Source organism: Portunus trituberculatus, chromosome 3 (genome assembly GCF_017591435.1).
Source record: "Portunus trituberculatus isolate SZX2019 chromosome 3, ASM1759143v1, whole genome shotgun sequence".
In the NCBI taxonomy this organism is placed as follows: Eukaryota; Metazoa; Arthropoda; class Malacostraca; order Decapoda; family Portunidae; genus Portunus; species Portunus trituberculatus.
In genome coordinates, this window is record NC_059257.1 from 2072440 (window position 1) to 2086325 (window position 13886).

Genomic DNA, 13886 nt, shown 5'->3' on the forward strand with positions numbered 1-13886 from the left:
TCTTGTTTGATTTTGGCCTCCGTGGCCATCTTCCTATATTTATTCAGCAGTTTTATCCAAACGTCATTTACGGGTTCGAGTGGGGAGTGTTCTGTCTGAGGCTACTGGTCTAAATGATGGTGTCCCACAGATACTCTCCCAGATGGCGTTCACAGCTCCTTATATGTTGATGATTTATGTAAATATTTTGCTGCCACTAGGATGCCACTGATCGAGCGCAAGCTCAAACTGGCAATCAATAGGGTGTCCCATTGAGCCAGTATAAATGGTTTTCGTTTCTCCACCTCAAAGACCGTAGCTATACATTATTTTTTTTTTTTTGTCGTAAGCGTGTTGTCCATCCAAATCTTGATTTATTCCTAGCCAATAGATGTCTCAACCTTACTGTGATGACTGCCTAGTGCCACTTACGGTGTGGCACCTACTTGTGGAGTGCCCTACCTTGATTGACCTGCGATACCGCTACCTCTATCGGTGCCGCGATGGAGATAGCGGTGTCTATCACCTATCTGAGGTCCTTGGACCAGTGTGTCTGGCCCGTGGCCATGATTTGTTTTTTTTTTGGGGAGAGGTTGGCCTTCTACCGAATTTGTGAAATTTAGAATTGTATTTAATTTTATTATATGTATTTTAATGTTTTATTTAGTTTTATTTTATTTTATTTTTTGGTTTTAGCTACTTTAAATTGTATTCTTTTAATTCCTTTTAGTTATTTTATATTCTTTTTTATATTTTTTCTCTTGATTAAAATTTTTTAGGGCGCCAAATGACCTTAGCTGTTGCGGCGTCTAACTCAAAATCCATCCATCCATCCATTCATCCATCCTTGGAGATTTTAATGTTCACCGCCAGCTTTGGCTTTTTTCTTCCTTCCCTAACCATCCTGGTGAACTAGCCTTCAACTTTCATAGTGTAACTTATGTAATGTATTATGTATCAATATTGTGTGATTGTAATTTGGCTTATGAAGGCTCACCAAGCTCATGTGTGCACTGACTTCAGTTTGCAGGAACGGGAGTGTGTCACTCAGCAGCTTTTGTTACTTTGCAACCGTTAGGCGCCTTGGAATTTGAGAGTAGTTGTGGTAAATCACTCAGAGTCAAGGTGGTCTGGTCTTCCACCAGAATCTTTCTCACCATTGTCATAAAGCATTTTTTGTTTGCAATGAAACATCCAGTATGCTCCAGTAGCACCCTCAACACACAAATTTGGTTTGTGTTCTCATCACGATATAAGGAAAATATAACAATTATTTGTGTATTTTTTTATTTGGTATTGTGCATATAAATTAAAATGTAGAAGGCAGCAATTTGTAATTCATTAAATGAATAATGCTTTTGCTCATTTGACTTATTGCGTGGTAATGACGTGAACAAAAATATATCGTGCAAGGAAATTATCAAGACACACATCAATTTGTTTTTTACTTTACTTTTTATATAGAGAGATTGAAGATAATAAAGAGTTTGGACAGTAGAAGTAGAGAAATGAAAGTGAAAGAAAGTAGCAAATTAAAGCTTGTGGGCTGACCACATTGCTATATTCTGAATGGTTTCGTACCATCGATGTGTTGTTCTCTGTCAAGGACCCAGCGTGTTGTCACCTGCTGAGAGCATCACGCACTGCAGACGATTCCTTGGGAAGAAAGGATACATATTAGAATAACACCATTCTTGTTACAAGCGAAATCTTAGTTTTTAACATGGTTTATTCACTTATCATTTGTTTGCTTATTATCAATTTTAGCTCAAAAGACAATAGACGTTTTGAAGCTATTAAAATTGGTACATTTCATCACATTTTTTTTCTACGTAGCCTACAAGCATAGTAAGCAAACCATACACAGTGTCCATTTCACTAACAGAGACATGTATCACCATTAATACTAGAATGCATTTAATAGGTTTCAAAGCAGCTTTTTTGAGGGTTTATTTAGTGCGTTATGACAAACATACGGAGAACATAAGTAAAATGAAGGAAGTTGCATGAAGTTATCAGGTATATACGTAGAAAGCCCCTGCAGGCAATATACCTACATAATTCTATTTACAATCTTCATCCATATATTGCTCGAATCTCTTTTTTAAGATCTCTAAAGGCAGTACTAACAACCTGATTACTGTGTGTGTTCCATTTATCTACCAATTTCTTCCTATCTCTTTATTGTACCTAATATTTACTTCAAACTTGAACACGTTAGTTCTTCAATTCTGGTTACTGACTCTAAGAATTTTGATTATATTCCATTTTCTAAGGATATAAATTAAATTTTATTAAATTTTCTTATATTCACTAAACTAAATAAAATGTCCATCAGGATTCTTTTCATCATGCGTCTTTCTAAACCTAAAGGAATATGAATTTTAAGAGATTAATTTCGTTTCATAAGGAATACTCCTTACCCAATGTATTCCAACTCAAGGGTTCTAAATCTTTTGCAAGCTGGACCTAGGTAATGTTGGTTCACTACGTACAGATGGTTGGGTAACTACTAGACAACCATAGGTAAACGCTCAGTGCTTAGAGCGCTGGCTTCAAAAGCCAGAGAACCGGGGTTCAATTCCCTGGCCGGGTGGAGATATTTAGGTGTGTCTTCTTTCACGTGTAGCCCCTGTTCATCTAGCAGTGAGTAGGTAGGGGATATAAATCGAGATGGATGGATGGATTTAATTTTAGGCGCCGCAACCACAGAGGTCATATAGCGCCTTTACAAAAATTTTAATTAAGACAATATTGACGAAGAATTAAAAACAATTAATAACAATAATATAAAGGCAACTAAAAATACTAAAATTACAATAGTTAAATAAAACAATAGAAATACATATAATAAAATGAAATAAAATTCACACTTTGGGGAGGAGCCCAGCTTCTCCCAGGTACCTATAAACGTCATGGCCTGGGCCCATGACGTTTATAGGTACCTCTACCTCTACCGCGACACCGGTAGAGGTAGCGGTGTCGTACCTCGATCGAACTAGGGCACTCTACCAGCAGGTGCCGCACGGTGAGCGGCACCAGGCATCACAGTAAGGTTGAGGGTCCCTGGTCAGCAGGTACCTTTGTGTAAGGTACGTGTAACCTATGCGCAATCGCGCTAATAAAGTTTATGCACGGTTTGTGGCTGTAGTGATCTCTCCCATTTTCGAGGTTGAGACCTCCGTTAGCCATCTCCTCTGCCAAATTGCTGCAATCGCCACACGAATGTAATGAAATAGGTCTCGAAACGGAACAGGGGCAGGAGATGCAGCGCTGCCTCTTTAGCAAGGCGATCTGAGTGTTCATTCCCGGGAACACCTACGTGAACAGGGACCCAACAGAACCCAACACGATATGCTCGTTGAGTAAGAAGATATACCCACTCCAGGGCTGATAAAACCAAAGGGTTAAATGATATAGTGCAAGAGAGAGAAGTAAGAGCACTGTGACAATCACTAAAAATTGTAAAACACGAAACCGGGAGAGTAAAAATTACCTGTAAAGATAGGACTATGGTATTTAGCTCCGCAGTAAAGACGGATGCCACTGAAGGAAGGCTGCCACACCGATAAAAAGAGGGGAAAACAACACTAAATCCAACGCCTGCGTTGGATTTTGAACCATCAGTAAAAACAGGAATATCATTAGAATGGATAAAAAAGTGTTCTAAAAGCCGTGTGTGGGACAAAGTTATTGGAAAATCCTTCTTGCGATCCATGGCAGGAGGGCATATTGAGACAACCGGAAGCTGCCAATAACCAACTCGTGGGAGCCGGAAAGAGTAGACAGGAGTGGGATCGATTGACAAGTCCATTATGAGGTTTACCACTCGAAGGCCAAAAGGTTTAGGTAGACTCGGTCGAGTGACATATGCCTGCGAACGCGAGTCCCGCAATAATGACAAACAGGGGACAGAATCAGGAAGACGGTGGTTGCGAAACCAACACCGGAGCATCGAAGACTGGCGCCGGAGGTCGAGCGGCCAGAAACCAGCATCCACTAATAGGCTAGGTATTGGAGATGTCCGAAATGCACCTGTAGCCAAGCGGACCCCAGCATGATACACGGAGTCAAGCGTGCGTAGCCGTGCATCCGTTGCGGATGAGTAGATCTCACAGCCGTATTCCAGGTTGGGAAGTATAAGTGTTCTGTGAAGAAGCAGCAGAGTGTACCTGTCCGCACCCCAAGAGGTGTGACTTAAAAGCCGAAGAAGGGATAGTGCCGTCCTGCAAGACGCTTTAACAAAACGGAAATGGGTAACCCATGTAAGAAGGTTGTCAAACAATAAGCCAAGATATCGAGTCGCCTCTACACATTAAAGGCGTCTATTGGCTAAATATAAAACAGGGTCTGGATGTACACCACGGTTGTGACAAAAATGCACGTCTACGGTCTTCCCGGTGGAGAATCGAAAACCGTTCATGTTGGCCCAACCGGACACCCTATTGATAGCCAGTTGGAGCTGGCGCTCGAACAGTGACATCCTAGCGGCAGCAAAAGAGATGCACAAGTCGTCCACATATAAGGAGCTGTGAACGCCATCCGGTAGAGTATCTATAACACCATTTATGGCATCTGTGAATACCGTAACACTAAGAATACTTCCCTGTGGGACACCGTCATTTAGAGCAGTAGCATCGGAGATAACACTCCCCACTCGAAACCGTAAAAGACGTCTAGATAAAAGCTGCTGAATAAAAATAGGAAGGTGGCCACGGAGGCCAAAATATTACAAGTAACGTAAAATACCATGACACCAAGATGTGTCGTAGGCCTTCTCCAGATAAAAAAAAAACAAAAAAAAAACGGTTACCTGGTGGTGGTGTTTTGCAAAAGCCGCACAAATACAAGACTCCAGGGATATAAGAGCATCAGTAGTAGACCTCATTTTTCGGAAACCATACTGTACAGATGACAAGTAGTTCCCCCTCTCCAAGTACCACATAAGCCTTAACTTGGAAGCAGAGAAAGGGACATTATAAAACTCCCCTCCAGCGGAAGAAAAGTTTATGCCGAGAGATTCCATTCTCTGGCGGGGACGTGCGCCCGGGGCTGCCGGATGCCTCCGGGAAACACTGGCAAAATGCTCCGCAAAGAGGTCGGCGACAGTCCTAGGGTCTGCCACCGTCCGCTCAACAGACAACAAAATTGGTGGAGAAGGAGCAGAATATTTCCCAGCAATGCGGCGGACTTTGTTGAAGACATCCGTTAGAGGGGTGCGGACGTTTATGGAAGAGTCACGGGCTTCCCAAGAGGCTCTTTGTGCCTCTTTCAAAACGCGGCGGGACCGAGCTCGGCAGCGTCGAAAAGCTTCCAGACACTGCCCGTTTCGCTTTCACAGCGTTAGTCCATGGTTCGTTCCACCAAGGAACGGGACGCTTAGTAAAGCGATCGGACGTCCTAGGGCTTGTCTGAAGCGCTACTGAATGTAAAAAATCGGTAAAATAATCAACAATCTCAGCACAAGTAGAAAAGTCAGCCAGCGGACGGATAAAAGAGCTAAGGTCTGTGAATCGAGGCCAATCTGCCTTGTCTAAAACCCAGCGTGGGGGCCGGACTGTGGCTCAGAGTTCACAGATTGTAATGACATCGGGAAGTGGTCACTACCGTGTAAATCCGGTAGGACCCGCTAATTAAAATCAAGGAGAGAATTAGATGTACACAGAGAAAGATCAATAGCTGTAAAAGTCCCAGTAGGACTGTAGAAATGTCTAACATTCCCAGAATTTAAAACCTCCAATCCCTCATCCTCAATAAAATAATCGATTAAAGCCCCACGACGATTACTAGCACCTTCATCCCAAAATGGGTGACGGCCGTTAAAATCTCCCAACAAGAAGAAAGGTCAAGTCAGCTGACGCATGAGACTGTCAAGCTCAACCCTGTAGACAGGAACCCGAGGAGGGAGATATAAACTGCAAATAATGTAGGTTCGTCCCATAAAAATCTTAACAGCAACCACCTGAAAAAAGGAGTTGAGTTGCAAGTTGACAACAGGTATGTCTTGAAGGACTAGGATAGCTGTGCCACCGTGGTGGCCCTGTTCGGGGAAAGGAGTGCTAAAATAGGCACGATAGCCAGGAGGACTAGAATAAGAACTATCACCTAGCATAATCACTGGTAGAGGTACACAGGCTGGAGAGAACTCCAACAGTAAAGCTCGGAGTTCCCCCCAGGAGGAGCGAAGGCCTCTACAGTTCCACTGTAGAAGCTTGAAGATGACCCGTGACTCACCTGACTAGAAATAATCAACCAGCGAGAAGACACCGGGAGTTGTGATGTGCCGGGTCGTTTGACCGCTGCCTTTCGTCCTACCAGAGAATGATGGGAACCATCATCATTTCTACCGGTCATTGGAGGACGAGGGTCAGGCTGGACTGCACTTTTCGAAACAGTGGGTCTACGAGGGTCGGCTGTGACAATATCATCGGACGTCTCCATGTTAAGACCATCCTCATCACAAGAAGCTCGATCTGAGACGGAGGGCGTCACAGAAGGCTGGACAAAAACTACTGGAGGTGCAATTCCAGAGCGGTCCCTGGAGGACTCATGATCAAGTGCACCGGGAGAAACCTTAGATTGTTTACCGTGAGCGGTGCCGTTTGGTCAGGCCCTTCAAAGGCTTAGGTGATACAGGTGGCAAATGGACATCTACTACATGGGTAACTTTGCTCAAGTCCGAATTACTCTCGTCACTTCTAAGAGATGACTCAACCGAGTCATCGGAAAAAAGGACAAACCTATTGGCCAAATGAACAGGATCACCCGCCCCAACAGAGCGAGAGATAGCAGAAGTTGTCATCTTCGGTCCGCAGACTCAGCTGAAGAGCGAACGGCCAATGAAGGATAGGATGTCGCATCAGTACCATCCTTCTGACGGTACAGGAGTTCGCGTCGTACACTACAAAGGCTGATAAATTGGCTGTTAGCAAGCTGTAAAATGTCCTGCTCCAGACGATACTTGGGGCATTGCCTGGAACGTACCTGGTGAGCATCACGGCAACGGAAACAGTCAGCTGCAGCATTGCAACACTCTTCAGAGTGTGAATCTAGTGCAGAGCAATTACCACATCGAGAAGCTTCTTTACAGGAGCTTTTACCTTGACCGTACCCATAGCAAGAGAAACACTGAAGAGGGCGAGAAACAAACCGCCTCACCCTAAGATTGTTACGACCGATATGAACACGTTCTGGAAGGGTGGAACCAAAGAAGGTGAGAAAGACCATGTTGGTAGAATTCCTCATCTTAGTCACCTTTTGGACTGACTTAGGACACATAGCCAGTATTTCCTCTTCCGAAAATTCGTAAATATCCTGACTATACACACAACCTTTACTATAATTAAAAGTAGGTTGAGCCTTCACGGTCTCATACATGCTGTCAGTAGGGCATGGGAGATGTTGTAACATCCTCGCCTGTGTAACATCTTTAGCTCGCACGAGCACCCCCTTCCCGTACTTCTTCAGATTCTCCTCAAGAATCGTGCCGATTTCCTTGGCAAGATACCGGAAGGCATGGATGAAATTCCCAGGCCCATTTCTATAGTACGCCACAAACCAACGAGGAGGCGGGATCTGGCGTACTTCAGGAATTGAATTCTCTGAATGATGGTCAAAAAGATTTGGGATGTAGTCCGTGTCACTGTCCGAAATATTGCGAGATTGGAGAAGTTCTGTTTTAAAGTAAGAGCCAGCAAGGGGCAGGGATGCTACATGTTCTACAGCCAAACGGGCTTCATCGCATGACAGAAACGTTACATAGCAGCGGTTAGATGGAAAGTCCTTATCGTAAACAAGTCGAATACGGAGACTGTGCCATACACCTTGAGAAGGTAGTGCAAGGCTTGATAAGAAAAATATGGATTTACATTTACCATCAAAAGAGAATCGAAACTAGCAGAGATACGTCCCTCAGAAGGACTCCCAGAGCAGGCACCTGCTTTGGGAGGCACTTGTGGAGGGGAATCCTCCTCCCTACTCAGACCTGAAGATGACGTCTTGCAGGGCAGGTCAGCAACCTCACGAGAACCTGATAGTTTTTTGTGTTTAACCATATGTATAAAGTTACACGAAAAAATAGCTCCAGGGGCAAGGGAAACCACCTACTAGGACTACAATGAGAGCGAGCGCTGGCTGCCGTGGACGGGGTACCTCGTCCCCATGCGAACCAGTCGTTTTAAAAAAAGGCCCCACATGATACGAATGTTTGTCAAAGACAGAGCTGAGACTCCCCTACCAAAGTATCCCAGTCTGGACACCCAACCATCCAGCAGAGGACGACCCCTATTGGACGATCCCTCCAGCGGGTGGCTCCGCTGGTCCACTGGCAGCCTACGTAGAACTAATTAATCTAGCCCCTCACTGGCGACTTTACTAGCATTGGTAGCCCTCTCCCCCTCGAAAGGGTAGCGCAGGTGCCTAAGCCCCCTCTAGCCTAGCTCACCAGGTCATAGGGGCACGCAAGCCCTCTCACCACGACAATGCGTTTCCTATCTGGGGAGGGTAAATCAAGAAGCTGTGACCTTGTTGTCCCAGCGTGTGGTGTGTGCCTGGTCTCAGGCCTATCCGAAGATCGGAAATAATGAGCTCTGAGCTCGTTCCGTATGGTAACGTCTGGCAGTCTCCTCTGTGATTGCAGCAGATCAAACAATGGAACACACACACACACACACACACACACACACACACACACACACACACACACACACACACACACACACACACACACACACACACACACACACACACACACACACACACACACACACACACACACACACACACACACACACACACACACACACACACACACACACACACACACACACACACACACACACACACACACACAATATGAAACTTACCATCAGATGCCCTATCCTTCTCCGGGCTTCTGTCCAAATCTCTGCTCTTGTTGTTCTCCTTATTCCTCGACCAGCTCCAATCCCAGTCCTCGCCCAAAATCCAGCCCATATGCGTTACCTTGCCCATTTCCATTTACCAGTCCGACTGCCTCCCCGTTTCCTTTCCCTACTCCCTGTCCATTTGCCGGTCCATTCCCCTGTCCATTTCCCTGCGCATGTCCTTTTGCCTTCCCGTTGGCTCGTTCTGGTTCCAGTCCTCGCAAATTACCCAGCCCATATGCGTTACCTTGCCCATTTCCGTTTACCAATCCGACTGCCTCCCCGTTTCCCTTCCCTACTCCCTGTCCATTTGCCGGTCCATTCCCCTGTCCATTTCCCTGCGCATGTCCTTTTGCCTTCCCGTTGGCTCGTTCTGGTTCCAGTCCTCGCAAATTACCCAGCCCATATGCGTTACCTTGCCCATTTCCGTTTACCAGTCCGACTGCCACCCCGTTTCCCTTTCCTACTCCCTGTCCATTTGCCGGTCCATTCCCCTGTCCATTTCCCTGCGCATGTCCTTTTGCTTTCCCGTTGGCTCGTTCTGGTTCCAGTCCTCGCAAATTACCCAGCCCATATGCGTTACCTTGCCCATTTCCGTTTACCAGTCCGACTGCCTCCCCTTTTCCCTTCCCTACTCCCTGCCCATTTGCTGGTCCATTCCCCTGTCCGTTTCCCTGCGCATGTCCTTTTGCCTTCCCGTTGGCTCGTTTTGGTTCCAGTCCTCGCAAATTACCCAGCCCATATGCGTTACCTTGCCCATTTCCGTTTACCAGTCCGACTGCCTCCCCGTTTCCCTTCCCTACTCCCTGTCCATTTGCCAGTCCATTTCCCTGCGCATGTCCTTTTGCCTTCCCGTTGGCTCGTTCTGGTTCCAGTCCTCGCAAATTACCCAGCCCATATGCGTTACCTTGCCCATTTCCGTTTACCAGTCCGACTGCCACCCCGTTTCCCTTTCCTACTCCCTGTCCATTTGCCGGTCCATTTCCCTGCGCATGTCCTTTTGCTTTCCCGTTGGCTCGTTCTGGTTCCAGTCCTCGCAAATTACCCAGCCCATATGCGTTACCTTGCCCATTTCCGTTAACCAGTCCGACTGCCTCCCCTTTTCCCTTCCCTACTCCCTGCCCATTTGCTGGTCCATTCCCCTGTCCGTTTCCCTGCGCATGTCCTTTTGCCTTCCCGTTGGCTCGTTCTGGCCCCTCTCTGAGACCATAATCTTCGTCTAAGCCAGAATCTTTGTTTTGGTCCAGTGGCTGAGGAAAAGATAAGAATATTAGCAACTGTTTTGTCAGTGATGGTAATGTTTACAACCTGTATAATTATTCATATAGCTATATATATATATATATATATATATATATATATATATATATATATATATATATATATATATATATATATATATATATATATATATATATATATATATATATATATATATATATATATATATATATATATATATATATATATATATATATATATATATATATATATATATATATATATATATATATATATATATATATATATATATATATATATATATATATATATATATATATATATATATATATATATATATATATATATATATATATATATATATATATATATATATATATATATATATATATATATATATATATATATATATATATATATATATATATATATATATATATATATATATATATATATATATATATATATATATATATATATATATATATATATATATATATATATATATATATATATATATATATATATATATATATATATATATATATATATATATATATATATATATATATATATATATATATATATATATATATATATATATATATATATATATATATATATATATATATATATATATATATATATATATATATATATATATATATATATATATATATATATATATATATATATATATATATATATATATATATATATATATATATATATATATATATATATATATATATATATATATATATATATATATATATATATATATATATATATATATATATATATATATATATATATATATATATATATATATCATGGAGGGCACACGCCTGGGGGCGAGTCGACTTTCCTACTCTATGACACCACTCCAGGTGGTCACGCCTCGCGAGTCTCCGTGCAGATTCCCTTCCCGTTCCATATAACTCTCAGCAAAAGGCACCGACTTGCCGCAGCCGTGAGTCCTGTAGACGTCCCCTTCGATTCCTCCATGCTGGATTATCCCTTTCGGAGAAATCCCAATATGCAGGATCGGCTTCCGTGTAGCGTGCCACATGCCCATTTAGTTGCAGATGGCGTTGACGGATTATGCTGGTAATTGGCCTCGAATCAGTATCACTGGGCAATTGCTGATTTTACACAAAGTCATAGTACCAATAGTACCCCAAGATCCTGCGAATGCATCTAGTACCAAATAAATCATTTCGCCTCTTCATCTGCAGAGTAAGACAGGAATCTTCAGCGTCTTGAAAATCCGAATCTTTTTACGTCTGCACAGGTACCGAGAATGCCAAATACTCGTGTTAAGCGAGTCCATAACGCCGTGGGCCGGACCGATCAACTCTGCAGCTTCGTAGCTCAACCCACCGTCGTTACGCACTACACTACAAAGACATGTGAAATTTTCTGAGATCTTAATGACCTCGCCACATGCATGAACAGACTACTGTTTCATCCAGTAGGCCTCCAAATCCTTAATCTTGGTCTTGGGTTACGAAACCCTAAGTCCCAGGGGCTTCGCCTCTTCGTGCAGAACCTTCAGTATCTCAGCAAAGATTACTGCATCACTGCATCCCTGCAAAGATTACTGCAAAACAAGATATGTAATCTCAGTATTGCCGAGAGATGCTCCACAATGACTTTGGTCTACAACTCTACCTAATACCCAGTCCATGCAACTGTTAAAAAGTGATAGACCAAGCAGGCATCCTTGCCTCACTCCCGTATTCATAGGAAAGAACCTGGACACACCCACCTCCACACTTCATAGCACTCACAGTCCCGGAGTAGAAACTAGTTAATAGACCATTAATCCTTGAAGGAATCCCACGGAGACACAGAAGATCTCAGTGTCTCTCGATGCACTGATCAAACGGCTTCTTGAGATTGACATGGACTGCAAGCAGCCCTTCTTGAAACTCACGTCGGCGCTCAACCACTACGCAAAGCGCTAGGATTCAGTCAGTTGTTGACTTACCGGGCGTAAACTCAGACTTTTCATGTCTCTGGTGTTTCAGCGGGTGACTGTAAATACGCATTAACAACAAATGGGCAAGCATCTTGTCTGGTACGCTGAACAGTGTTATAACGCGGTAGTTATTGCAGTCCTGACGGCTCCTTTTCCCCTTCCAGATAGAGATGACCAACCCCTTTTTCCAGTCACGGGGAATGGTACCTGAATGTCATACAGCAGTTAAGACAGAATGCAACTCACGGAGCATGGCCTCACCCCACGTTTAGAGCAGCTTTGCACTGATGTTATAAATGCCACCTGCCTTTCCACTCCTCAACTATGTGACAGAGCCCTGTACTGGTCGCGGTTCCCAGCAAGTCTGGTAATGCGACTCTCCTCAATACTGTTCTGCGTCTCTACCGAGGCGAAGCCACTTCATGAGCTTGGGCGCTCCCAAAAGTATTGTTTGGCAGCCTCAAGAGTCTCACGTATCCCATAGCTCTACTGGGTCTTCGATGGTGTGAAGCACTACAAAACGATTGTAGACTGTCACTACATATTCCTGGGCACATGTCAAGTCTTTCAGTTTCTCAATATAAAACACAGTGTGGTCAGATCTTGGAGGCATTTTTGTATTTGACATGCAGCTTGAATGTAGTAACAACAAGCCTGTGATGGGTCACAAAGAATTTGGCAGTTCTGGAGGATCCTCCAACAAGTAGTATATGGACGATCTCCATCTCTAATCCTCCGGCATTGTTATACCAAGTCCCGCGATGCAGTGCTGGTCTCTGATACCAACAGCCTACAATTTTCAACTTTCTGGATCTTGCGAGATTCATAAGGAAAGAGCTGTTGTCGTTCCTGGTACCAGAGTCATGGGGACCAACACATAAGTCGTAGCTGGGTCTCTCAGAGTCAGTGACAGCATTAAAGTCGCCCAAGACAATAATTGCATCACGACAGGGTCACTGGTCTAGTACAGATTCGAGTTTGGCGTAGAAAGTCTCCTTCTCTTGAGTTTCACACACCTCGGTAGGAGCGTATACTGAAACAACAGACATGAAGCCTAGACTGTGCTTCAGCCTTAGTCGCATTATACACTCATCAACCGGAATAACCTTTACAAACGACGTCTGTAGTCTGCTGGAGACGCCTATGGCTACCTCCTTGACATGGTAACCATTGGCTATGCTGGACCAATAGTAGGTAAATCCTTTGATACTGGTCTCGTCACTGCCAGGCCTCCTTGTCTCAGAGAGTCCCCCCATATCAACTCTCAGCCTACTGAACTCATCCGATAGATGAGGCAGTCGTTGATCGTTTGGGAGGACATTCCAGGAACCCACATGAAGAACGCTCCTAGGGTTTACCCCAGAAATGGTCCAACAGGTAGACGCCATGTCTGCAACCCCACCGGCATCGCCAAAGCGGAAAATAGGGTGAGGGGATCCTCCTGTCCCTCTTAGGACACAGGGATCTCGCAGGCTTTCCCCTGCATCAATAATATGGGTAGGTAGGCAAGTTCCTCTGATGCCTTGGCACGGGCGCACTACAAAAGCGCGGAATCGAAAAGATTAACGAATTCGAAACTCACCCTTAGTGCAGTTACAAAAGCGCGCCAAGAATATTCCCTATAACTCGCTATTTCAATAAGTTTCGTTTGGTGTGTCTTAATGATTCACAAAGTGTTCACTGTTGTTGTAGCCGGTTGATTCCAACTTGATGGTCAGTCGGTCCGTTGTTTTCATCCTGTGCTGTGCTGTTCAGTATGGAGTTCACCATTTCTATGA

General features: G+C 43.8%; 1 protein-coding gene across 1 annotated transcript in view; it reads right to left on the reverse strand.

Annotated features, from left to right (window-relative positions):
* Positions 1 to 1484: 1484 nt before the first annotated feature.
* Positions 1485 to 13886, reverse strand: part of LOC123509133 (cell wall protein IFF6-like) — a 32999-nt gene continuing 20597 nt past the window's right edge. The window contains exons 4-6 of the mRNA XM_045263296.1: positions 9721 to 10132; positions 8844 to 9396; positions 1485 to 1635 (exon numbers count right to left, since the gene is read on the reverse strand). Coding sequence (XP_045119231.1) covers positions 8903 to 9396; positions 9721 to 10132 — 906 coding nt within the window. The 3' untranslated portion in view covers positions 1485 to 1635; positions 8844 to 8902. The remainder of the gene's footprint in view (positions 1636 to 8843; positions 9397 to 9720; positions 10133 to 13886) is intronic.